General features: G+C 33.9%; 1 protein-coding gene across 44 annotated transcripts in view; it reads left to right on the forward strand.

Annotated features, from left to right (window-relative positions):
• RIMS1 (regulating synaptic membrane exocytosis 1) overlaps positions 1–25,562 on the forward strand; it is a 490,576-nt gene that overhangs the window by 337,093 nt on the left and 127,921 nt on the right. For 18 of the 44 annotated variants that reach the window (XM_078447085.2, XM_078447067.2, XM_078447080.2 and 15 more), the window contains 3 exons: positions 3,754–3,843; positions 12,608–12,691; positions 21,890–21,961. The exons of 4 other annotated variants lie outside the window; for them this stretch is intronic. In XM_078447085.2, coding sequence (XP_078303211.1) covers positions 3,754–3,843; positions 12,608–12,691; positions 21,890–21,961 — 246 coding nt within the window. The remainder of the gene's footprint in view (positions 1–3,753; positions 3,844–12,607; positions 12,692–21,889; positions 21,962–25,562) is intronic. 22 more of the 44 variants (XM_060615891.3, XM_078447079.2, XM_078447078.2 and 19 more) reach the window with 3 other exon arrangements.

A 25,562-nucleotide genomic window follows, 5' to 3' on the forward strand; every position in this document is an offset into this window, starting at 1 on the left:
CCTCCCTCCATCCCCCCCACCACCAGTCCAGAAGGGTTACAATACAGACTTCCTCCTAAAAGCATGTAACAAACAATATGATGCTTCTTTAAAGATGAGAAGAAAAGGGGATGGAATATTCTCCTGTAAACTGGAGCTAAGAACCTGATACTTTATTGTCATCTCATTACATCTTAAATTTCACATCCAGAATAAATAAGTTAATGCATAAAATCTCTTACAGATTATTCATAGAATGCAGTCTGTAAATATTTATTGTCAATTTGGAGTTAATAAAAAGTAAGGAAATAGAAAGTCAGTGAAACAAACCAACACACAGACTCTTTCATATATTTGGCCAACAGAAAGACAGTAGCAAGGCGAAGGAAAGAGCTAGACCTGGAGCACCTGCATGCAATACTTAGTCAAATGCAGGATTTATTTTGTCTAGATGGAACATATGGTTCTGCTCAGTATTGCAAACATGATCATGCTAATAAGAATTATTTCAACTTTATATATATATAAAATTAGCCTACTCATAACTACTTTCATGTTTGCTTGTAGCACCATGGGGGAAAAAAATGAGGAAATAGTAGTTATGATTGTGAACTAGGGAAAAAATATAAAATGAGAAATGTTGTAAATATTTTCTCAAATTCTTTATAATGCTCAACCGCCCATGCTTACTATTACTTGTTCTTTCTGACAAATAGTTTGTTATAGGAACAATGTTTTCTTTTTTTCTCATAGCTCTGTTGATTTGACTATAACTGTAAAAACAATAAAACAAAAACAAAACAAAATAAATTTAGACCAATAGTCTAAACAGAACAGCTAAATATATTTTTTTTTCTTTCCCATGTTATCTACTTCTAAAGGTGAAATACGAGGATATAAAAAGTATGATATACTGGTAATTTCATTATTTTGTACAATCTTCAAAATACATAATGTCATATTTACTTTGGAATTTGAAGGATAAAATTTAAGAATTTGCTACTTTCTAGCAAACAATGAAAATAAAGTTCATTGGCCACCAAGCATAGTATTGTCATTAATATACTTTATCTCAATTCCCTGGCAGTAATTATATCATATGAATGTTATTATCCTAATTTTACAGATGAGGAAAGATCCTGAGAAAGTTTAATTTTATAAGTAACAGAGCAAGGATTCAAAATCAGGTCTATTGACATTTTCCACCAAACTTGGAAAATCTAGTTTTTCCAAAATTAGATTCTGAGGAGTTGGTGCTGTGCCAATAAAAGAGTTTGTGAGTCAAACAGATTTTGGAAACATTGCAAATTACAGTCCCTCCCTACTGATTTAATATGCACAGTATGTTAAAGTCATATACTAAAGAAATCTGTCTCATGTTGTTTAATTCATTTTCTGCCTATTTATTTTTATAATTAATACATAATATCCAGTTATTATGTTTATAACTTATAATTATTATAATTTAATATTTATAATAATAAGTATTTATTTACTTATTTAACCATTAAACCATTTTTTCATAAAAACACAACCCAAGAAAGTAATGTTGTACAGAAAATTCAATAGCTGTCCATCATTAAGTGGTAAAGCCAAGGTGGGAATTTAGAACTTCATACTATAAATAAATATTATGCTATTTTCCATTCTGTTTCACATTCTTTGCTAATCCTTGTTAGAGTGTTCCTGAATAATCACTTTTGAACCAATTGCTTTAAAAAGTAATATAGCAACTGGTATTAGAGATATTTTGCGAAGGTTAAGAGTTGAAAATAAGACTATTGTCTGTGAAGCAGGCAAAATCCTTAGTTTCAGTAAAATTTGTCCTCAATTAGTATTCAAATATGGTACTCTAATATATTTTTAAACTGAAGCTTTAAGAGATTTCCTTTCATTTGGCCATTAGTATAAATATGAGTAAACCAGTGGGGTGTTTAAATGTTTAGTATGTCCTTAGCAAATGTTTATTCCCTTCCCTATTTATTGTATTTTAATGTAGGCCAAAATAGACAAGGGACTTTCATAACAGCAATTAAACTTGTAGAAACATTATTAAATCATCAAAAAATTAATTGACTGGACCTAGTTTGCGCTTGGTGTAGTACAGACCATCCAGAATCCCTCATAGTTCTTAAAAGAACTCAGATAAACTTGGGCTTTTTTCTGCCATTTTCTGCGAAATCAAAATCCATATTCCCATTTGCATCTATTGCCCATCCCATTTAATTTCCAGTAATAAATTTTACCTGTGGTTGGATTTGAATTCAGAAGCCGATAAATGGGAAGGATTTCCTCCATTGCAGCCACTTGATGTGTTGGTGGTGCCTTCTCTTACTGCAGTCTGATGCAGTGATCAGCTTTCTCCCTGCCATGCTGGTCAGCGTAATTACTAGAATGTTAACTCTTTCAGTCATATTTTAATTCCCAAATTACATAAATTATTTGGTTAGTACGTTTAGGTATGAGTTGTTTACTTCCATAGAAGCAGGCATAAAATTAAATCAAGGATTAAAGAGTACATTTAAATATTGATTAACTCATAGAAGTTTGTTAGCAGATATTTTTCAAATTAAGGCAATTATAATTTTGAGTCTTTCTCTTAATTATGAAAACAATGTCTATGATTCCATATTTTAATGATTCTTCTACCTTCAAATAATTATTGTGGTTATTCTGGGGAAAAAAAAAAAAGATGCGTCTTTGATTTTAGCTTTATAGGCCTCCTATTTTTTGTGTGTCTTAGTAAAATTTGCTTCCTGTATATTTTTCTGTTTTCTGCGTGTTTGTGTGGCCACGTTCCAGATATTTTGTTAGGCACTATAAAACATTACCGCCTAAGATGCCTTTATTAGAGAACGGTTCTCACTGGAATATTTACAGGTAAGAGTCATGACAGTGAGTCCCAGTTGTAAACTAATCCTGAATCCCTTGCCTACTAAAAATAACAAATTTAAATTCTAATAAAGCACTACCATTTCTTCTTGAGAGTAATTATATGCAGAGAAACATTAAATGATATCTAAAAATAACTTTAATTAATTATACAACTTATTCTAGATTATCTCTCTAAATGAAATCTAATTACTCAAATATCAGAATTCTAGTTGTCTTGTCATTTATGTTATTTTGTTTGTTGATTTTAATTACGATAATTAATTTTATATTATTTTATTTTTGGATAATTTTGATTTGTGAAGCTCAATTCTGCCTGCACATACCAAAACCAAGTCAGTGACTAGACAGGACTTTCCCCTTCATCATGAATGCTTTAACACAAGAGTATTGAGATTTACTGATGAAATATTGGTTAGGTAAGAACATTTGGAAGTCATGCCTTCCACTTCCCTTGTCTAGTGTTGTGACCCAAAATAGTTGAGTTGTAAATTTTTTCTTCTCTGATGTCCTTCATTTTGTTTTGGTGTGGCATCTGTTCTTGGTAATGAAGTTTTAGGCATTTTGTTTTAGTGCTTTTTGTATCCCAGTTTTTTCATAAGAAGGTGTGATCTTAGTCTCATTTTTTTTTTCAGTCTGAGACCCTTTTAAAAAAATTATGCAACCCAAATCAAGCATAATCTTTGTTTAGTTTCATTTTCTAAACAAAATTTTGCACTGCCATCCTGTCAGCTCTCTCACACCCTTATGAACTGAATCACAGTGATTCTACATTTTATGTAAAGGGGACATTATTTTATGCTTTACTCTCTAACATGGTCTTCCTTTCTTTGTTTTCTTTGTCTTTCTCTTCTACCACTGGATGCAATGCACTGGCACTAGTGAACTGCAGCCCTCCCTTGACAGGGCTAGGAGTGCTAGTACCAACTGCTTGAGACCAGATACTAGTTTGCATTCACCAGAACGAGAAAGGTATAAAATAAAGACTTTCTTAATTCCCTGTCATTTGTACTAGTGGTTTTTTTTAATCACTTTGTTTTGTTTCATGTGAGTCTCACAGGTTTATTCATTCATGTTCACTTTGCTGTCTCCATTCCCCCCTCCCCTTATGATACACGTCTACCTAGAGATATGTGTATGTGGGTCAGCCCGAGGGCACACATACACATATTTCCATGAATGTTGTTGCAAATGGTGTGATGTAATTTGTAACTGCTTCTGGCTGCTGCTTTTTCCCTTCTGTTCCTGTTCAGTGGTTTTATTTACACACTACTCAGGGAGCCTTCAGTATGCTGATAATGTGATAAGGTTCAGTGAGTTATCTGAAGGGGAGGATCACTTTCCTATTAGTTCCGATGATAAATAGTATTTGTAGGTTTCAGCAGTTCCCAAACTTAAAGTAAGAATTTCATTTAGGTAGAAAACTTCCCATGTGAATTTATATTCGCTGTTTAGTCAACCTACTCTTTGATATAGATCACATTTTGCAGTAAGTTACATTTTGACAACAAAAAATGTTATGTCTATCTTAGATCTTATGATGCCTTACAAAATAAATGCACATTATACATACACGCACAGTTTTGCTTAACACTTTTAATTGATTAATAAATAATTCTGATTTTAGTTTGAATGTATTCAATGTTTTTGTATTACAATGTCTCCTAATTTTGAGCAGCTAATTTTTCCATTGTAGTGGAACTTTCTATCTCAGTAAACTTGGTTATCATTGATAGTCTTGGATGTAATTGTTTTTTCTTTTCAATTAGAAGTCAGTCACTGGAGATTTGTTTACTCCCTCTTTACAAACCCTGAAGAAAAAATGTTTAGTGATGCTAATGTGTAACCCATTCTCTTCTTTAGAGGCTGCTTAAAGCTTTTCTTTAGCAATCTTTCTAGACTAAATCTGTTTATTTGTTTATGAGCTGTTTATTTCTGGACTTGAATAATCGGTACAGATATACACACCCTTTTTTTACTGTTGTCATAACATTCTACTGAGAAGTTTCCTTTTTGTTTTTAATTCTTTTGTATTTTTCTATTTTGTAATAGAAAACAGTAGAATCTAACTTATGTATGTTGTATATTTTTTATATTTGTAGTAGAAATTTTAGTTGAAATGGCTATAGGCTCTTCTAAAATCACAGCTGAAATTGTTCTATTTTTCCTCTTTTGTTATATATTATTCCTCTCCCCAAGAAAAAAGTAAATACAAGAGTAGCCAGAAAAATCTTTTTATATTTTTTACTTATTTTTTATTTCCTTATATGTTCTGTTTGGTATTAAAACAAGACAGAATTGTTCAAGTCAGTAGAATACTCTGACTACAACAACACCGTAACATTTTTAGTATCTTTATATAGGTGCTAGCTAATAGAAGTATAACACAAGCCACAATTATAATTTTTAATTTTCTGGTTACCATATTAAAAAGATGAAATTAAATTTAATACTTTAACCCAGTATATATCTGACAATGATATCTGACATATCATTATGACATATAGTCTATTAAAAAGTATAGATATTTTGCATGTCTGTTTTCATAGTGCTTAGTAGACACTGGTGGGTTGTGGCTACTGTATTGGATACCACAGGTTTATCCTTATGCTGAAGCCTATCTAGCATATGTTCCCTTGTTACACTAAAGCCATAGGGTTCACAAATCCATGTGTTGGTATATGTAACCTCTCAGATAATACCCTTAAAATAGATCAGCTTGTAGACAAATATTCTGGCCAAGTTATTGTACCGGTCACAATAGTCTAAGGTCTAAGTGAATGTACTTACTTTTGATAGAAGAAAAGTATAATTGAAATCTATATTCACTATATATATATATATATTTTTTTAATGTTTATTTATTTTTGAGACAGACAGAGACAGAGCATGAACAGGGGAGGGGCAGAGAGAGAGGGAGACACAGAATCTGAAACAGGCTTCAGGCTCTGAGCTGTCAGCACAGAGCCTGACGCGGGGCTTGAACTCACGGACCGTGAGATCATGACCTGAGCCGAAGTCGGACGCTTAACCGACCAAGCCACCCAGGCGCCCCATATATTCACTATATATTTAATACAAAGAAATTTTCCATTAAAAATTGAGACAGGCAGGAATTGGTATTCTCATTGATCTTTAATTTATTGTGGTCAACTTTATTGCCAAGAAGAAAATAAATGAGATAGGTTTCATCAAGAAAATTACAGAAGCTGTAGATTCTTACTGGTTTGGAGGATAGGGACTTCAGATGCCCTTTTGTGCACACGCCTATAAGCAGCTTTGAGGCAGAACATCATAGTATCAACAGTGGTGACTTTGTTCTCCACTGTAGCTAAAGTCCCTAGACAGGATGTGCAGAGAGTAGGAATGGAGAGGTTTAGAGGGCTTTCCAGGTTATTAATTTCTCTGATTGAGCAGAGAGCTTCTTATGTTAATACCTAATTTATACACAGTAGATAAAATGTTAAAGAAAAATTTTAAACATAATTTCATATACTTAAGATAGTAACATATTTCCACAGCCCACAGCCTCGTGAACTAACCAACTTGCTGATTCTAAACCATTTTGATGAATGTTTGTATGTTGTTATACCAACTCAGTGCCCTTTTCTGAAGAATTTTCACTCACTTTTAAAACAAATGAAGTATTGTGTCAGTGCAAAGAATGAAACTGTCAAAGCAGACTCAGTGTCCAACACCAGAGTTCACTAATGATTCAAAGATAAAGGAGCACCAGGCACTAGTGACCTATTCTTTTCTTGAAGGAGTCCATTTTGTCTCCTTCATTAGGATGGTTTGGCCCAGGCTGAATAATGCATGTAGAAGCACTGTTTGCAAAGGTAGCCATTTCAGTTTTTGAGTGTCTTCATTATATATTCTGTTGATTACAGTAATAACAAAAATAATTATGGATTACCCCGTTGCTCATTCTAGTCATGCTTAAGAAAATTTGGGTTTATTTGCAATAAAAGGTCTAGAAAGACTAATTATTTCCTACTAAAGATGTCTAATAGAGGACTCTCCTTTATCTTTTCATTAGCAAATACCATTAAATATTTACAAGGAAGTTTAGTTAAGGTTGTTTCACTTTTCCTTCATCTTTATTCGGGGTCTGTTGAGGTCATTCATTCCCTTGATCCCTGTTTGGGAACGAGTAAGTTATAGGCCTACCATTAACCTTTTCTTTCCCAGATTTTAAAACAAATTATTACTGAAATGTTCAGAAGCATTTATTGTTAGAGCTACTGGAGAACAGTTGCTTTCCTGGGATATTTTGTCTTCTTCCTTGACTGTTCACAGAAATCACAGCCTTACTGAAGGCTCATGAAATGGTAGTCTATACTTACTGCCTCCATTTTTTAACCTCCTAGTAAATCTGCAGTCTGACTTCTACCCCTTACCGTGGCTCTACCACTATGCTGAAATTCCTCTATGAACTACAGTGGCTCCCTAATTGTCCAACAGTGTCTTGCAACATTTTGCATTAACCACCCAGTCACTTGAACCTCTCTTGTATTTAGTACCTTCTACAGATTTTCTTTCTTAGGCCTTGGTTATGACCCAGCCTCTTCTTGCAGGCTTCTCTTCCTATCTCACCCCACATGGATAGGTGTTCTCCTGGCTCCATCTTCATTTTTGTTTTGTCCCTGAAATTATATTTCTATCAAAAACTTCCATTCTAATTAATACCTATGAAGACAACACTCTACTGTAATTGACCAGGCCAGAACTTTCCCTTGAGTGCTAGGTCTAAATTTTTAAAAGTTGCTATTTGTGTACATCAAAATGTCTAATTTAAATTCATTATCTCCTCTTACATCCTTTCTTTTTTTTTAAGTTTATTTACTTATTTATTTTGAGAGAAACAGAGCACAAGTGGGAGAGGGGCAGAGAGAGAGAGAGAGAGAGAGAGAGGGAGGGAGGGAGGGAGGGAGGGAGGGAGAATTGCAAGCAGGCTCTGTACTTTCAGCACAGAGCCCACTGCAGGGCTCAAACCCATGAGCCGTGAGATCATAACCTGAACTCAAACCAAGAGTCGGATGCTTAACCAACTAAGTCACTCAGGTACTGCTCCCCTTACATCCTTTTATAGCAAAATACTTTCTCTTTCTAAATTTTCCTCTTATTAGGATGGCTTTGACATATAATAAAGCACATTAGCTGGAAACAGTTTTCCTGCTCCTTCACATTCAGTGAATCAGTAAATCCTATCAATTCTCTTTTCAGAATCTCCCAAACAGATCCCTTACCTTGATTATATTGAATTATATTCTAGCCCTTCCCTTGTCACTCTTGCCCAATTGATTTTTTCATGAGCTTTATTAGTAGTATTTATTCCTTCTTGTCTCAAGTTTTCTATCCATTAAAATTAAAATGCCATTTTTCCTTTGTTGTCTGCTTAAAATTTTTACTCATTCTTCAAAAATTTAGGTCTAATAACCATAGCTTTTATAAAACCCATTTATACTACCCCCCCTTCTTTTTTGTCAGAATTATTTACTTTCTGGGCCCACATGATACTACATATTTCTATTAAAACACGTTATATTTTACTTAATAGGGTATTTATTTCTTTTGCTATATTGTATACCTGGAGGACAGGAATCATATCTTATTTGTCCTTGCCATCTCTTGTGATAGCATTATTATTTTTTACTTAGTAAATGCTCGATTTGGAGATTTGGGGAACTTAAAAAATACACCCTATTTTCTGCTCCCAAATTTGGGTCTAATTGTGAGCTAGACCCAAGAACTAGAAGAAGGGAGATCTAATTATCACCATAAATACAGTGAACAAGTTTAGAAGCTGTGACTTTAGGTCTATAAGCTTGTTAATAACTAACTCACCCTAGAATCAGCCAGATTCACAGAACCTCAGGACAGGTTCAGGCCCAGGCCTCACATCTTAACAGCTGCTTTGTAGGTTTATGTCCTGTAGCATTTACCATTTGTAGGTAGCTTGATTTGGAAGGAGTCACCCAGAAAGGACTAAGTTACCTGTGCCTGGTCCTTTAACATAGTCACTGATCTTATAAGCCAGTCCTCCTTTCTTGGGGTAGCCTGAGGCGAAGGGTAGAAAGAGACCAGGAGCTTGCTTGAATAAATTTCCCTCTACATGGAAAACATGAGGAATAAGGGAAAGGAGGTACCTACCTAAAACTTAACAACTGTAATTTGAATTAAAATAAATAAACTGGAATTGAATTAAAATTTAAAAAAATAACAGTATAAGTACCTATATTAATTTTACTTTAAAACAATTTTGGGAAAAATGAGGGTTTTTTTTTTTCTTTTTATGTATTTTTGTTTCAAGTTTTTATTTATAAATTCCAGTTAGGTAACATATAATGTAACATTAATTTCAGGAGTAGAATTAAGTGATTCATCATTTACATATAACACGCAGTGTTCATCAGAAGTGCCCTCCTTAATAGCCATCAGCCCTTGTTTTAAATATTTTCTTTTTAAGCAATCTCTACACCCAATGTGGGGCTCAAACACACAATCCTGAGAGGAAGAGTCACATGCTCTTCCGACTGAGCCCACCAGGTGTACCCCATCACACATTTTTCAAAGGACTAAAATAAATAGTGGGATTAGAATATAAAAATACTATATAATCAGTTGTCTCATTTGTTCAGATTTAGGTTCTAATATTACAGTAATTCACAGATTAAAAAAAAATTTTTTTAATGTTTATTGTTGAGAGAGAGAGAGAGAGACAGAGAGTGAGTGGGGAAGGGGCAGAGAGAGAGGGAGACACAGAATCCGAAGCAGGCTCCAGGCTCTGAGCTGTCAGCACAGAGCCCAACGCGGGGCTTGAACTCACGAACTACGAGATCATAACCTGAGCCTAAGTCAGACACCTAACCGACTGGGCCACCCAGGCACCCCAACTCACAGATATTTCTTTTGCTATTTATGGAGTGAATGGTTTACATTTCCATATAATTTCTCTTTCAGATAATTAAGCTGCTTTTCCATGTTTTGCCAAGAGAGATGCACCATTGAAGGATGTGTACATATGAAAGCATTAAATATTAGTTGCACATTTAAACACATGCGTATTTGTTTTATAGTGTATTATTGCTGAGGGAAAAAGACATGATGAAAGAACCATTTATTTGCATATCGAGACCTGTCAATTCTAATTCCTTTATATCTTATCAGCAGGTCCCCTCACCACTGGTAATCTGTTACTTAAGGTTCTCACTATTTCTTACCTGTATTAACTTACTATCTACTTGGATATTTGCAAATATAAGCTACTCATTCAGTGCAATGCATAGTTTATATAACTGTCAAAACTCAACCAAAAAACACTACAATTCCTTATGCAAGGAGCTCACAGCCTGTTAATTCCATCCCTTAACCATCAGAGTGACCTTTCTTCTACTGTGATCACAGTGAAAGGGATGAGCTCCAACATATAGACATTCCTGAATTAATGAATTTAGGATACCTGATGTTAAAGTGCAAATGCTGTAACTAACCAGTGTAACTTATAGGCAAGCTAGTTTGGAAAGAGAAATCAAGAAAAGGAGCTTCATGATTAACAGCTGCACCGTGCTACCTTCCAAGATGAAAATGGAAGTTGAACCCTGTGTTTTAGCAAAATAACAAGGGGATAAAGATTCAAATTTTGACCTTTTATTCTTTGTAATAGGAGAGAAAGAAGTTGCACACAATTTAAAAGCATGTAAAATATCCTAGTATATCTGAAACTCACAAATATGGGTTCTGTTAAAACTTACCTAATATCTAGTCTTTGGACAAAAATTGAGCATAAGTTGGTCTTGCTCCCATATTAAATATATGGTGGGAAAGCAAATGGATTTTATTATATTGGTACCATATATCAGCATATTCAGAAGGACTTTGAATGTACAGATAATCCATGTATTATGCTAAATATTTTGTCAAGAATTACCTTTTCATAGCTTGCATTCACAATTGCTTGTTTCCAAATGTACACCTTTCTCCTTCATAGCTTTTCACTGCATGTTTCATAATTACAGCATTTTTCTTTACTTTTTTGTTTAAATAAACACAAGGACTGGAATTTTGCCTCAAGAAGCAGGGTTACTCATGATCCTGTCAAGTTAACATTACTTATCACTTTACAGAAAAACACATTAGCCATGTTTTTGTGTTTCCAAATCCTGTAAAACTTTCAGCACCTCAAGTTTTAACATGACTGAATCCAGCTTCATGTAGAAGACAGGGTGGTTGTGATTTCAATTATTTTAGAAATATTTTTTCGTTATTGTTCTTCAGAACAGAAGCCAGTAAAGTGAAATATATTTTAAAGCTTTTGGACTGGGTTGACCAACTATCTCAATAATCTAAAATTATTAAATAATTTCAAATTAATGCAAAGTATTTTTAATTTCACAAACATGTAACACATTTAAGAGTACATGTCACACAATTTTCTTCTCTGCCTAAATTCTGCTATTGAATATCTTTATATGCCTCACACCTTCCTCAAAGCCCTGCTTGAATCATGACAAGTTTATCTAAGGCTGATTGATGAAGCAGGCTTCCAAAGGGCTTTCAGAATCGAGTATCTGCTGGTCTCAGATATCCTGGTCACATGTTGACAGCCCTTTGCTGTTTTTGTCTAGATTATCAACTAAATCCAATAAGCCAAGTGAAAAGGCAAAAAATACAGATTAAAAAAAACCAAACAACCAACAGGACCAGTCTACTTTGAATAATTATAAAATCTTATATCTAGATGAGTCCTTAAAGATCATTCAGTTATCCCTTGTTGAATAAAAGGAAGCCAGTATTAACAGAAATTATCCTGTTTAAAATGCTCATATCTAATATGTAAAAATTTCCAAATCTGGCCTGCTCTGTCCCTTATTGCCTCTTTTCAGTTTTCAACTAGGTGTTTGTAATTTGTGGTTATACACAGACAGAATCTCAAAATAGTTTAACAAAGAATAAACCAAGATTCAGACTTTCATTTAACTGTTATTCACAAAAAATATTATTGTAAATACAGAAATAAAAAAACCACTGTTTAATCTATTGGGAGATACTTTTGCAAATAAAGATTTGCAGAAATTTTTTACAAGTAATATTTCCCACTTTTATCCCTCAGTGTTTTTTACTCACAATTTTTAAATTTCAGTAATTAGTGCTACAGTTTCCCCCAAGAAAATTTGTTAAGATTTCACTGGTTAGCATTCCTATGAATTATTTCTTAATGTCATTGTTTCCACACTAAAGAGCATTTTTCTTTCTTTCACCTAAACTGTGTTTCTCCTTTGTATTAAATTCACACACCTCATCTTTGCCACTTTATCCAGTAATTTCAACACCTGGTATCAACTAAGTATTGGTAGCTTATTAAACCTATTTTATTCAAACATAAGCCAAATTCTTAAGGGTGCATCTTTTTCACTTAAAGTTATATATATGTGTGTGTGCAGATGTGTATACACACACAAGCACGGTTTAAAAGAAAACAATTACACATAATAGATTTCAAACATCTTCCCAAGTAAATTGTTTCTCTGTTCACTTATAGGGTAACAAGATTTATTTCCTTACATTATAATTTATCTTTCCAAGGCTTATCAAAATCAGGAGTAAATTGTGGAGCAAAGAAGCTACCCTTTGCCTTTTTGCGGTGCTTTTCCAGTCCTGTTGTTCCATATAGTCTTTTATGTTAGAAGTTACTAAATGTCCTGTTTTTTTCCTGTCTTGTTCATTGGGCAAACAGGGGTAAATGGTCCCCCTCCCTAGATAGGAGACGACCTCCTAGCCCCAGGATTCAAATCCAGCATGCATCTCCGGAGAATGACAGGTACTAGCCAACTCCTCCTCACAAACAAGTGGCTTCAACAGGCTTCTAGGCCACCAAGTGAAGGATGACCAAGAAATGTGGGTTGTGATATGCTTCCTTTCAGGAGCCAGAACCACATATTTTGCATATCCACCTCTAATAACACACCTCAGAGTGTTTCCTGAAATGAGAGTGGCATGCAAATGCTATAGTTTAGACAAACTAAGCCAGATCCAGCGGAAGAGTTCTGTTTTAAATGGGCATTTGTTTCAGTGTTTTGATTTTCTAGAAACACACTTAAATAATTGTTTTTGTTTAAACATTCATGAATAAATAAAAATTTTCAGGTGCTTTAAAATTTATTAAAATCTGTGACAGACTTTTCTTTGTTATATCGGTTGGTGGTTTAATCTCAGTTGTCTTGTTTTTTTACTACATAAATTTGTTAATAATAATTTTAGGTTTGGAGGTACATTAAAAACATCTGATTGAAAGTAGAATAATGGGTTCTTATAAATCGTATGAATATTGTGTTTTTAAACCAAATACTGCCAAGGGCTAGAGCCAGTCTACAAGGTAGGTTTTTAAAAATAGCATCAGTGCTTTGAATCTACTTCATGCTGATATGTCAGAAATGCTTTGTTACCTTTCTCGGTTGTAGTTAACCCAGTTCTCCTGTTTTATGGTGTTTGTCATATATAGTCCTTATCTTTAGGTATCTTTTTCTGACTGGTCACAGAAGGTTATTGGATATTTAGGATATGTTTCTTCTAGTTTAAGTAGAAATTCAGTCAACACATTGGTAATATATATTAAATAGATAAGTATGTTTGGCAGCTCAAAAACAGAACAGCTAGTCATGCAAGCATATACAGGAGGTTCCTTTTGTTTATTTGTTTCCAATATGTGTGGTGATAGCAGAGTAATTGCAGTCTTACTTAAGAGTGATGTAATTTTTTTTTCAATATCTGTAAATAGTCAAAATATCTTCAGGGTTTCAAATGGAAAGAAAACTAAGCCCTGTCACCCAGAAAAAATTAAGTCATCTTACAAATGTTGGAAAGGACCACAAACTAGTAGTTTATAAAGACTTTAAGAATATTTTATCATCTTTTAATCTTTAAGAAATTTACCTTTTAATATGACTTAAAGTATTTGAAATTTAAAACTAATTCCTTCTGCTACTTATCTGGTTTCTAGGATAGAATTTCTGAGAGCAGACAAATTAGTAAAATATCCAATCTAAAAATTATTATAAATTTAAAGTAGTCTCAAAAAAGATACAAAATAATCATATAAATTAAATCAAAGGTTACACCCATTGCTACTCATTCATTGAACAGATATTTATTGTGCCCTGCTGTGCACACTATTCTTATGGCTAGCGTCACAGCATGTATAAGAAAAGCAAAGTTCTGGCCATTCAAGCAACTTGGAATTTCTTTTTATAAAACACAATTCTGGAAAGCCTTTGAATTTATTCCAAACAAATCAATCAGTGGATTTCATCATATGTACTGACTGAGTATAGGACAATTAAATATAATGGTCTTTATAATGAATATAAATGTAAGTTTATCAGGACATAGATTAAGCAAAATGGATATCCAAACAATAGTTTCAGTTCTTATATACATGAGATGAAAATTAGTTGAAAATTAGATGTCACTTAATGACATATGAATTAATTATGTTACTTGATTTAATAGATTGTATATATAACTTTACGGGTAGTTTTAGGAATGGAAATGGTCATTTTAGGTAAGATTACTATGGGAACCTTTACTAATATGTAATTCTGAATACAAATTTTTTTATTATGATGATTTGTAAATAAGATCCATGTTCAACCAACAGAAATATTTTTTAAATAGCTAGATACTATTACTTGTTACTATAGGGAACAGAAAGTTATTTACAATAAACTTTTATTAAAATATAGGAATATGTGCCCATAGAGAAATACCAAAATCAACAGATGCTAAATTCATAGGTAACCATGTCAGTCATTTGGCAAACTTAACTCTTGCATCTTACCTCTTACCAGCTTTATTTATTTATTCAGAAGTTTCTACCAATTTCCAAATGAAGTTAATAGAACATCAAATCTGGAGATGATGAATGCCCATAATGTTTTGGGCATCAGGTGACTTTTGCCCCAGGTCACTGGTAACTAACAGAGTATTCTAAAATCAGTCACAGTTTATATAATCAGCCTTTGGACGTCCTGTATCAGGGTCCTACTTGATTATAGCAGTAATACAAAAAATTTTGCTTAAGACAGTTCCCTAGTAAGTTGGAAAGCATTTAGCTGCCCCTTTATTTCTTACAGCATAAATGTACACATACATGCATGTATGCACATTCACGCACACACACAATTTTTAATGTATCCTTTCTCCACAATTTAATTTCAGTTTCAAACAGTCTTGATGTCATCTCAGGCTATATCATAGATTTATTTGTAATTAACATGGAAGTAGGTTTGTCTAGATCTGGAAAAATTTCCTAGAAGTTGTAGAATATTTAAAACAATGATAAAAAGAAAATACATAGATTTGGAACCCCAGGAATGGTTCTGACTATAAAATTGTAGGGAAAATTTCCTTGCAGTTTTATTACTAAAAATGTTCACATTTAAGAAATAATCACTCCAATAACAAAATACCTCTTAGTAAATGGCATCATTTTAATATGTAAAAAGTAACTTTTATCAATCTGTGTACATAATTCTGTTTATGAATCTTAATAAAATTTGCATCTATTTATGGCTTCAAACTAATCAAATTTTTTTTGCGTTACAAGTTAGAAACAAATGCGTTCTAATAAACCCCTGAAGCATCAAGGTTCTGAGTTTAGTGCTCACAGCTGAATCAATAATTCTTAAATGTGAAAGACTAGTATAAATAATCATAATTATTATTGACTAATTCTACTTTAAACTATTCTTGGTATAAATGCTTTTTCAGGAAAATGCAATATATCCTTTTGGTACATTTTGACATGTATTTTAACCCTTTATTAATTTGAAGTCACCAATTCCAATATGTGATTAAATATATTTTTGCATCATTACACATGGTATCTTTAAGGATTTTTTTTAAGGTGTGTGACTTAAATAAATACTAAAAATATTTGATGAAATGACCCTATTTTCCAGGACTTTAAATTATTGGAAAGAAGTAAATTATTGGAACAAGTAAAGCATCCCGCTGTGTTTAAGATTAATTCCTAAGTTGCTAAAGTTCTTTTTCTTTTGCAAATAATCTTATTTGTATAGTTTCCCACACCTGTCACTTAGTAGCAGCTACTTGCCTGTTGGAATCTTTGACCAAAAGTGTCACATGGTTTCTTTTGATTCAAACTGAATGAATCTTCTCTCTTCCTTAAGAGAATCTTCTGGAATGAAGAGATCATCTGTTTTTTTTTACTTCCGAAATTCAGAGCAGTTACCACAGTGATACAGAGTTAATGTAGAACCATTCATAAATTCAGTACATTACTTACCATTTTTATTTGTTTCATAACATCTTTTGTTATCTGTGTTTTTCAAAGATGTTCTTTATTTGAATGAGTGAAATATACTCATTCACCAAAATACTTAAGTCCGTTTAATGGCTATAGTCATATATATAACTATCAATACTTAAAAAATGTACATGCATCTTAACTGCATGCAGCTATCTTCACTGTGTGTGAACATTTCTTATTTAAGTAGATTCTATTCACATACAATACTTTCTTCCTAAACTTATGAAGACACAAGATGAGTCACATCTTGAGTCACGGGATGGATTTGCCTTCCACATTAAGCCATGTAGATCGTTGGCCAGCAAATATACAGATATTTACTCATGATATCCGTGTTAATTCTAATTAAATTAAAACATTATGTGGTAGATTTTTGTTACATTTTCTCCCAAACAGAACATACTGTATTTTCATTTTATTATAAAATACCTTTAATAGTATTACTTTTTTTATTAACATTAGACTTTAATAGAATTGTAATATCTTCAGAAAAGCTGTATTTACCAATGTCTTTGGGAAATTGCTCTAATTGAGTTTAGTTACTGAAGAGGAAAGGAAAATAGCACAGAAATAGATTTTAACCATTACCTCTCTTCATTAGTACATTTTATGAATCTTCACATTTATTTTTTTTTTTTTCTTTTTTTTATTTTTGGGACAGAGAGAGACAGAGCATGAATGGGGGAGGGGCAGAGAGAGAGGGAGACACAGAATCGGAAACAGGCTCCAGGCTCCGAGCCATCAGCCCAGAGCCTGACGCGGGGCTCGAACTCACGGACCGCAAGATCGTGACCTGGCTGAAGTCGGACGCTCAACCGACTGCGCCACCCAGGCGCCCCCTAAATTAATAGAATAATAAAAATGGAACTTCAAGAAATTAGATTAATTAGGAACATTGGATATAGAACACTGGATATGGAACATTGGATCCTTTTCAGATCGTTATTCTTGCTCTAAAAATAATTGTTGTCATACCTTACATTTGGATTTAGTTTGATAACTTTTAAAGAATTCCACTTGTGCCCTGTGAACTAAGAATTATAGGATCAAAACCATACAAGTATTAAGTTTTGAAGTGAAGAGAAAGCTCAATAGTTCTGATTCTTGCATGTGTAAACCAAAGAAACATTCTTTGTGAACAGTAAAATAATGATAAAAACTTTTAATAGAACAAAACTTGTTAAAACCCAAAATAATTAAGACATCATAGAAGCACTGTAACTTTTTTGTTCACTTCTCTCCAGGGGTCCCTCCAGTAAACATTAAACCATGCAAGCCACTGGATAGCAGAATGGGCAGAGAACCTAAGGACATGAGCTCATGATGGTGTCCTCACCAACTTACTAAAGCCTCTGTTATCTTGGATTAGTCACTTAAACCTTATGGGACTCTGTTTCCTCATCTGTAAATTTATGTAGTTGTAGGTAGACTAGCTGAATTCTAGTGTCCCTTGAAGACTACACTTGTGTCTATGCTGCCTTGTTGTATCATTGTATGCATATATTGGGCCAATAATAATGACTGACAGTTCATTATGCATAAGGCAGTAACCAAATGGCATTTTTATGATATTTTTGTATTTTACTGAAGCCCAGAAAACATGAAAAGTTTTATTTCTAAATTTATTTGATTTTATATAAAATGAATTTTGTAACCCTAATTACTTTTTTAGACTCTCAAGTTACAGAGTAAAACTCAAATTATTACTTTTTTAACCATTCATTCAATACCTATGAGCAGCTACTATGTGCTAGGTGTTGACGTTACAGTGATAACTCAGATGGATACCGTTCCTGATTGCGAGGAACTTAGAGTAATGTAAGGTAGAATGTGGTTCATTTCACTATGATCCATTTATGATTATATGATCAGCAGTTTCAGTAGTATAGTACATAACTGTACGTGAATTGTTCTTATCTTTCCCATTTCACATGTCGCAAGATTCTATTCTAAGAAAAGCTGTGTTTAAAATATGCAATGTGTTCATAGTTGTAACTTGGGATTTGGAGTGGAAAAGACATTGGAATTTTCTACTTTCTTCTCTATTCTTTATACTGAATTATTACAATTAATGTGTATGTTAACTCAATTTGAAGATCCTTTTAAATGGTTAAAAGAATGATAAAAACCTGTCCTTTGTAGAAATCTTAGGATGAATCTTCAATAAGAGCAAGTTTCTATAGCATTTAGAGAGAGATAAAAAAAAAAGGTCATTCTTGACAAATGAGTTAAAAATATAAAAAATTAGATGTATGAACCGCTGCATGAATTTTTGTCACCCAGTTACGGAACAGTGACTGAGTTTGGCACTATTATAGATAAATAAAATTCTTCACCTTCATGAAACAAATATATGTAACTATCAGTTTAAATAATACTTTTATAGCACTTACCACTAGCTAGTTCTAAGTAATGCTAAAACTACTACAAATGCTTGTTTTATGTAATGTTGCAAACAAAGACTATAATAAAAAATAGTAAGGTTGAAATATTTAGAGTTAGCAAACTTGCGATGTGGTAGTATTATTTCCACTTCACAGGTAAGAACAAAAAACTGAGGCACAAATTGGTTAAGTAACTTGACTAAAATTACCCAGCTAGACAGAAACAGACAGTTTAACCCAGACAGTACGAGTCCAGTGTCCATGCTTTTAACTACTGTGTTCCAGAGTTATTTATGTCACAGACGCAATGTGATCACTGCTTTTGAGATTGTGGAGTCTCATTTGACCTCGTGTTTTCACATTTAATGACTTTGTGCGTTAGAGAAAATTATTTAATCTCTCTAAGCCTCAATCTTTTTATTTTTAAAAGGGATAAAAGAGTAGTACCTACCTCACTAGATTGTGAGATCAGATGAGTTAATTCCGGTAAAGCAGTCATGCCAGCATACAGCAAACTCTTAGTAAATGTTAGATGTCATTGGTATCATCATCATTGTTGTCATCGCCACCATCATTTTGGATTGCTGTGATAATCAGTCTAGAATACAGATATATTATAGGGATCAGAAGAGGAAGACTTGAAAGTTTTACAGAAGTAAAATCTCAGTGGGGTCCAGAAAGATTAATAGAAATTAGTAGGGATAGAAACAAAAGCAGACAAGTTCTGAAAGATGCTATAACCCTTTTGTTGTGCAGGGGTAAAAAGTTTGTACAAAAGTCTACCAGATTCTACACGTCCCTCACCACCACCCCCCTCATGGCCAAACTTGGCCATCTGACTCTTCCCTCTCCAACAATTTTCTTTCTGGTCTCCTTACTTTGCTTGGACATACCAGGCACAAACTTGCCTTAGGGCCCCTGTACTTGCTGTTTCATTTTCCTGGGATACATTTTCCTTAGATATATAACAGGTCTAACTCCCTCCTGATCTTAGGTTACCAATTCAAGGACTCCTTCCCTGATCACCTTACTTAAAATGGCCATCTGCATCTGCCCCCAAGCCCCTCCCTCACACACATTTCTGATCCTGCTTGCCCCAGTGGACTTGTTGTTGTTGTTAGCATTTGTCACCTTCTCATATGCCATGTAATTTATTTGTGGGCTTTTTGTTGTTGTTGCTTATTGCTTGTCTCCTACAGATAACATGTCAATTACTTGAAGGCAGAAATCTTCTGTGTATATGTGTGTGTTCACAGGCATGTGTTCACAGACAACTAGCAGTGTCTGGCATATACACATGTCCAGCAAATATTTGTTGAATGAATAAATAAGTGAAGGAATGAAAACCTTTATGGCAATGAGTTTCATGAATTGGCCTAAAACTCTGTACTCTCATTCTGCTTTCTGCTGAATATGAGAAAAGGAACACTTGTCCTCCCAGTCCCTGAGCATTCTTAGAACAATGCATAAATTTCCCATAATGGTATATTTCTTTTTATTTTGAGCTCAGATATCTACTGGGCCTGCAGTAGCTCCTGCTATATATATGCCTCCCTTCCCTTTGCCTTAGGAACAAGCTTTCCTTCCCAACAACCATCTCACATTGATTTTGGGCACATGCCACATACTTCTCTAGTCTTCTACACACTACTATCAACCTCTCCTGATCACAGGATCAACAAAGTAAATAAGAATATCGGAGATATGCCTTTCACATCAGAGGTCATCTCTTAGTGCTTTCCTAGGCCTGTACCCTATTTCGTGCTTTCTTCCCTTCTGGAGCAAGAGTGTACCCCAAGGGCATAATCAGAATCTACTTCCTCCCTTCTCTTTGCTGGACAGTATATGACAGAACAGGTTAGGGGCCAGACATACTTACATTCTGATCCTAGCTCTACTACTTACTGGCTGAGTAGCCTTGTCCTGAGTCTATTTCCTCATCTTTGAAATGAAGATGACACTTTCTGAAAGGAAAGTCGTGAGGGTTAAATAAGTCAGTGCCTCCCTCAGTGCCTGGCATAGAGCTGTCCTTCAGTATATCCTCTTTTCCAAATAGTAAAGGAAAGTGGTAAGTGAGAAATGGTTCCCCCCTCTGCTTAAACCCTTTCTTCATCTCTCAGAAGTGAGATGTCACAGTAACAGAAGGCTGAAGAACACACAGCCGAAACCCTGAATTGGAAGGACAACACAGTGAACCCAGTTTTTGGCAATAGAGAAAGAGATGGGGAGAGATGAACAGCCCCAGAAGTCTATACACACCATGAAGGTGGACTTTTTACTTTGACGTGTGTTTCTAGTGGGCTTCAGAGCAGGGCTTGACATATAGGATACACTCAGATTATCTGGCATTAATAAGTAATGGCAGTTTTCTCTGTTGTTGGAAGAAATAGGAAAGAAAAATAAGCATAAGTTTAAAGACTCAACTATTGTGATAAAAATACATAATTATCAAGATTAAAGTGCAAATTACTTTTTATGGTTTCTCTGGAATTTTTTAAAATAAGTTTCTTGACCATAATATTTTATATTTATTTCAAATATATAGTAGGCTAGACACATTTTAGGTCAAATAGGCATACGTAAACTGCTGCTTAGGGAGGTACACTCTCTATAAACATTTCTTTGGGAAAATGCATTTCAAGTTGTAAATGTTCAGTGTACATATATTTACTTCTGGAACATAAAGTAAACTGGGAACTTTATTAGTTTGGTTTGTGATATGTGATTAGCTTTTTAAGATGCTACGTGGTCGCAAAAGCATAGTTATGATCAATTTGGAAATAATTTTAATATTTGATTTAAAGTGATGTGAAGCATATTTCACTATAGTATTTTTCTTCAGTTCATATTTTGCAAGAGAAGAATAACAAAAAAATCTTTGTAGCACCATGTTTCAACTTGTAAAATAGAGGGCACGTCATCCCTTTGTGGTCTTTCAGCACCTAAACCATTGCTGTCATCACATCTGTCATCACTACATTTCCCCACTGAGTTTATTTACTCATTAGGAGAGGCAAAGTTGCTCAGCAGGGGCCCATACTAAGTCCTTACTGCAAACAACCCTGCCTGGACTAATGGAGCTTCTTGTGTCTCCTGTTGGGCAACTTGTGTCTTCCACCCAGCACCAACTCTGATTTTTATTTTTATTTATTATCATTTGTTTTTATTTTAAAAAGCATTGACTGACAAAACCATTTAAAGAAGATAATTGTCATTTTCATGCCTGTTGCTTTTATCATTGTATGATATTATTGTAGCTCTATTCATCATATATTTTGTATTTCTTTAACATTTCATTCCACAGGCACTCCAGAAAGTCTGAAAGATCTAGCATCCAAAAACAGACTAGGAAAGGCACTGCCTCTGATGCAGAAAGGTAGGCTTGGTGTTGTGCTATGTGGCCATCTTCTGTTTCAGCTGATATATTCAAGGGTGCCTTCTCTCATTTTACATGATCGGTTCTTAAGCACAGATTGTGGTGTTTAAAGACATTCATTTAAATAAACTTCGCCTATTGGAATGGCCTCAAAAAACAAGAGAAGGGTAATTTGAAGGTGGCCCTTAAATCTTAGGGTTTAAGAAAAATCTCGTATATTTCTCATAGTGATCATGTTGATTACTAAGGAGGACTAAATCTGTACTCATTCCTACTTACATATTAGGACATCAATATTTTGTTTCTGAGATTATTTAAATGTTAGCAATGAACATAATACTTAGGATATGCAAATATTTTGAGTGTTATTTATCTGAACGATGTTTAAAAAAATCTTTTTTCTGTGAATAGGTCTAAGTTATACTTGTATATAAAAGATACTTGCTGAGTTAATGTAAAAGTTAAAGGAATTACTGACCTTTCTTTGCAATTTATCCAATTTTACAGATTTTTTTGCTATTTTTAGGTGTAAGATATTAACACATTATTTTACATAGCTGTTAAAAAACACCAAATGTCCCATTAACATATTATTCATTCATCTAAAAATTATCGAGAACATACAGGGGGACACAGATGTAAATGAAAGAATGTATTAAAGTGTCGTAGCTATTACTACAGAGGTATGCATAAGATACAGGGGGAACACAGGGGAAAATGTGGAGTGGGAACAGGAAATATCTCATAAAAGGTATTGCTTGAGTGAAATCTAGATACATAAAAGTAGATGTGAAGAGAATAGCCCATGAGAAAGAAAAAAAAAATGGGAGAAACACTGAGGCTTAAAATTTCCTCTTGATTTTGGGGGATTTGTATACATTTTGAGAGGGAGAATTCTTTCAGGAACTGGGAGAGAGTGATGAAAATAAAACTGGAGAAATCCCTAGATGTTTTGTTGCACATGCCCTTGTGTGCTATTTAACAGAGTCTCAACTTCTGTTTTATCCATCCATCAACCATCGATAGGCTGAAAGACAGATGATTGGTTTTGAGTTCCAGAATTATAGAACACTATAACAGCATTTTGTAAGGTGGATTGAAAGATCCAAGGGCAAGTGTGAGACACCAGCTAAGCTGTCACAATAGGCTTGATTGAGATAGACTCTGTACAATTTAGTTATTCATTGAAAGGATATGTGCCCAACTATGTGCTAAGTTCAAAGAATAAAATAGTGAACAGCAAAAGAGGAAAGCTTCCCAGGAGATATTACCTCTGAGTTGAGATTATAAGTGTGAATAGGTATTAGTTACATCAAGGAATGTGAATAACGGGAGTATGGGGTTTTTTCCTAGTTAATATCTATGGAAATGCTGACTATTTAAGGAATCTAATTCCCAATGGAACAAGGATTTAGAGAATTCAGAACAGTGTTGAGTAGAAATTAAATTTTACAAAGGAGCTAGGCTTCGAGAAAGGAAAGAAGTACAAAGCTCTAGCACTTCAGATAGATAGGTAGATAGACAGACTGCAATGAAACAGTACTGATTATGTTTCTATTTACATATTATTTAATGTCATCTCAGTTAACTGCAGTTTCTTAACTAGCATTATAAGTGACTTAAATTCCTTAGGCAAATTTTTAATCTTTAACTGTCATTCACTGACCCCTGCCTCACAGACAGACATAATTTCAATTATTTTTGACATGATTGAAATTTTTCCTCAGAGTCTTATTTTTATTTTGTTCAGGCTTTTTTAAATTCACTTAACAGTTACTAGTTGAGTGACTACTGTGTGCAGTTCTGTAGTAGGATATATCAATGAGGAAGTCTTTGACAATAGGATACTGTTTTACAAAATGCTAGATGATTCTAGAATCAACTGATGGTATTTAACTACAAATGAGTAATATTTGAGCATTTTCTTCTACAACACTGAAAATACCTGTAAATAAATACAAATCCTCCTTCCTTCCAAAAAGAATAGCAAGAATGTGATTGATTTCCCCAGTCTCAAATGTTTGCTGCTTAAGGACCATATTCATATTACTCTTGCTTTATATACTTTGCTAGTAGGTTTTAATGTAGAAAACTCAAACCTTTTAAGTGTGCATATTTGTTTTATTATAATTAAAGCTCTCCATTGACTTTTATTAGAGTATATATCATATCTCAAGTGAGCAGAATAATTAGTTACAAAAGAAGAATTGCCTGGATTTTCTAGGTTTGTGTCAGCTCTCAGTTCTTTAGAAGATGCCTTGAGTTGACATCTAACCTCAGGTGAATTGAGGTCACAGTATGAATGCCTTGGGAATTGATTCTTGGCCTTTGGGAAGCTAACAGCATACACAAAGGATTCATACCACACAGCCACACCTTGGCTCCTGGCAAAATTTGCTATTTAATGGTCATCAGTTTTGAAGGCCCTTTTTGGCCTTAACAAATTTGGCCTTATGAGTAATAGTCTTATAAGAAAATACTTTGAAAGATGGTGACCAGTTATAGACAGAATATAAACAGAACTGATGTCTGACTTTTGTGCCTAGCCATTGAAAGCAGTGCTTCAGATTCTCTTGGGAAGTTCCTTAGTAAGATAAAAGTCTGACTCTTAACTCTCATATGAATTCAGCTATATGACCTGCTAGCACCATTTCTCATTTCTACCCTAGTGACTTTTCTTCTTGTAGAACCTATACTCTGCAACCTACCTGGGGGATAATTTGTCAGGACTAGTATTTAGAATTGGTTGTATATACAATGTTGTACTGGGGCTATTAGAAAGGGACTGTATAGGCCTGTAATGACCATTACAAGAGGAACCATTTTGAACTGTTGACCTTAAATACCACGTGCATGTCCATCCCGTAACAAGTCATTAAAAAAAAAAACAGAATTATATTATTAAGCTGCAGTGAAGAAATTTACTGCAAGACCATTTGCAACAATAGAAATGTCTGACTGACAACCTCAGGTTTTGGTGAGAAATGTGTTTTACTTAAGTTCAAGTCAAAACCCTAGTCTTAGGTGAAGAGAGTAGGCACAGATTGTACTAAGTGGTAAATATTTAGATATGCATTTGGAGATGGTGAACTAGCTTGAGATATACTTAGGTTTGAATTGGAGTTTTTCTCTAGAAGACTTATTTTTTGCTTAAAAATTATGAGTTATTTATAGATCTATATAGCAGAGTAGGTATTCATTAAATGCCATTTCACCTTTTGTTCCTGTAAACTCTCAGGAGACAATTCTGTTAAACCTTGTCAAACAAGTTGATATTTGGATATATATTTATGTTTTGTTTTATAAGATTAACAATATATCCAAGGGTTTGCCATTTCTCATAATGTGATATAACAAACCTATCTCAATAGGCAGAAAAGGGAGCAAGTATTGGCACTCAGTGGATCTGTGTGGATCCTGTCTTTACCACATGTTAGCTCTTTATCTTTTTACAAGGCACTCTATGATCCTCAGTTTTTCTGTCTATAAAGTAGGAATAATGACACTTCTCAGAACTGTTATGAGAATATCAAAAGAAGAACATACATGTGTATGTATGTGTGCATGCATGCACACACACACATACATGCAGTGCCTGGCA

This window comes from Panthera onca, chromosome B2, assembly GCF_046562875.1.
Source record: "Panthera onca isolate mPanOnc1 chromosome B2, mPanOnc1 haplotype 2, whole genome shotgun sequence".
Lineage (NCBI taxonomy): Eukaryota > Metazoa > Chordata > Mammalia > Carnivora > Felidae > Panthera > Panthera onca.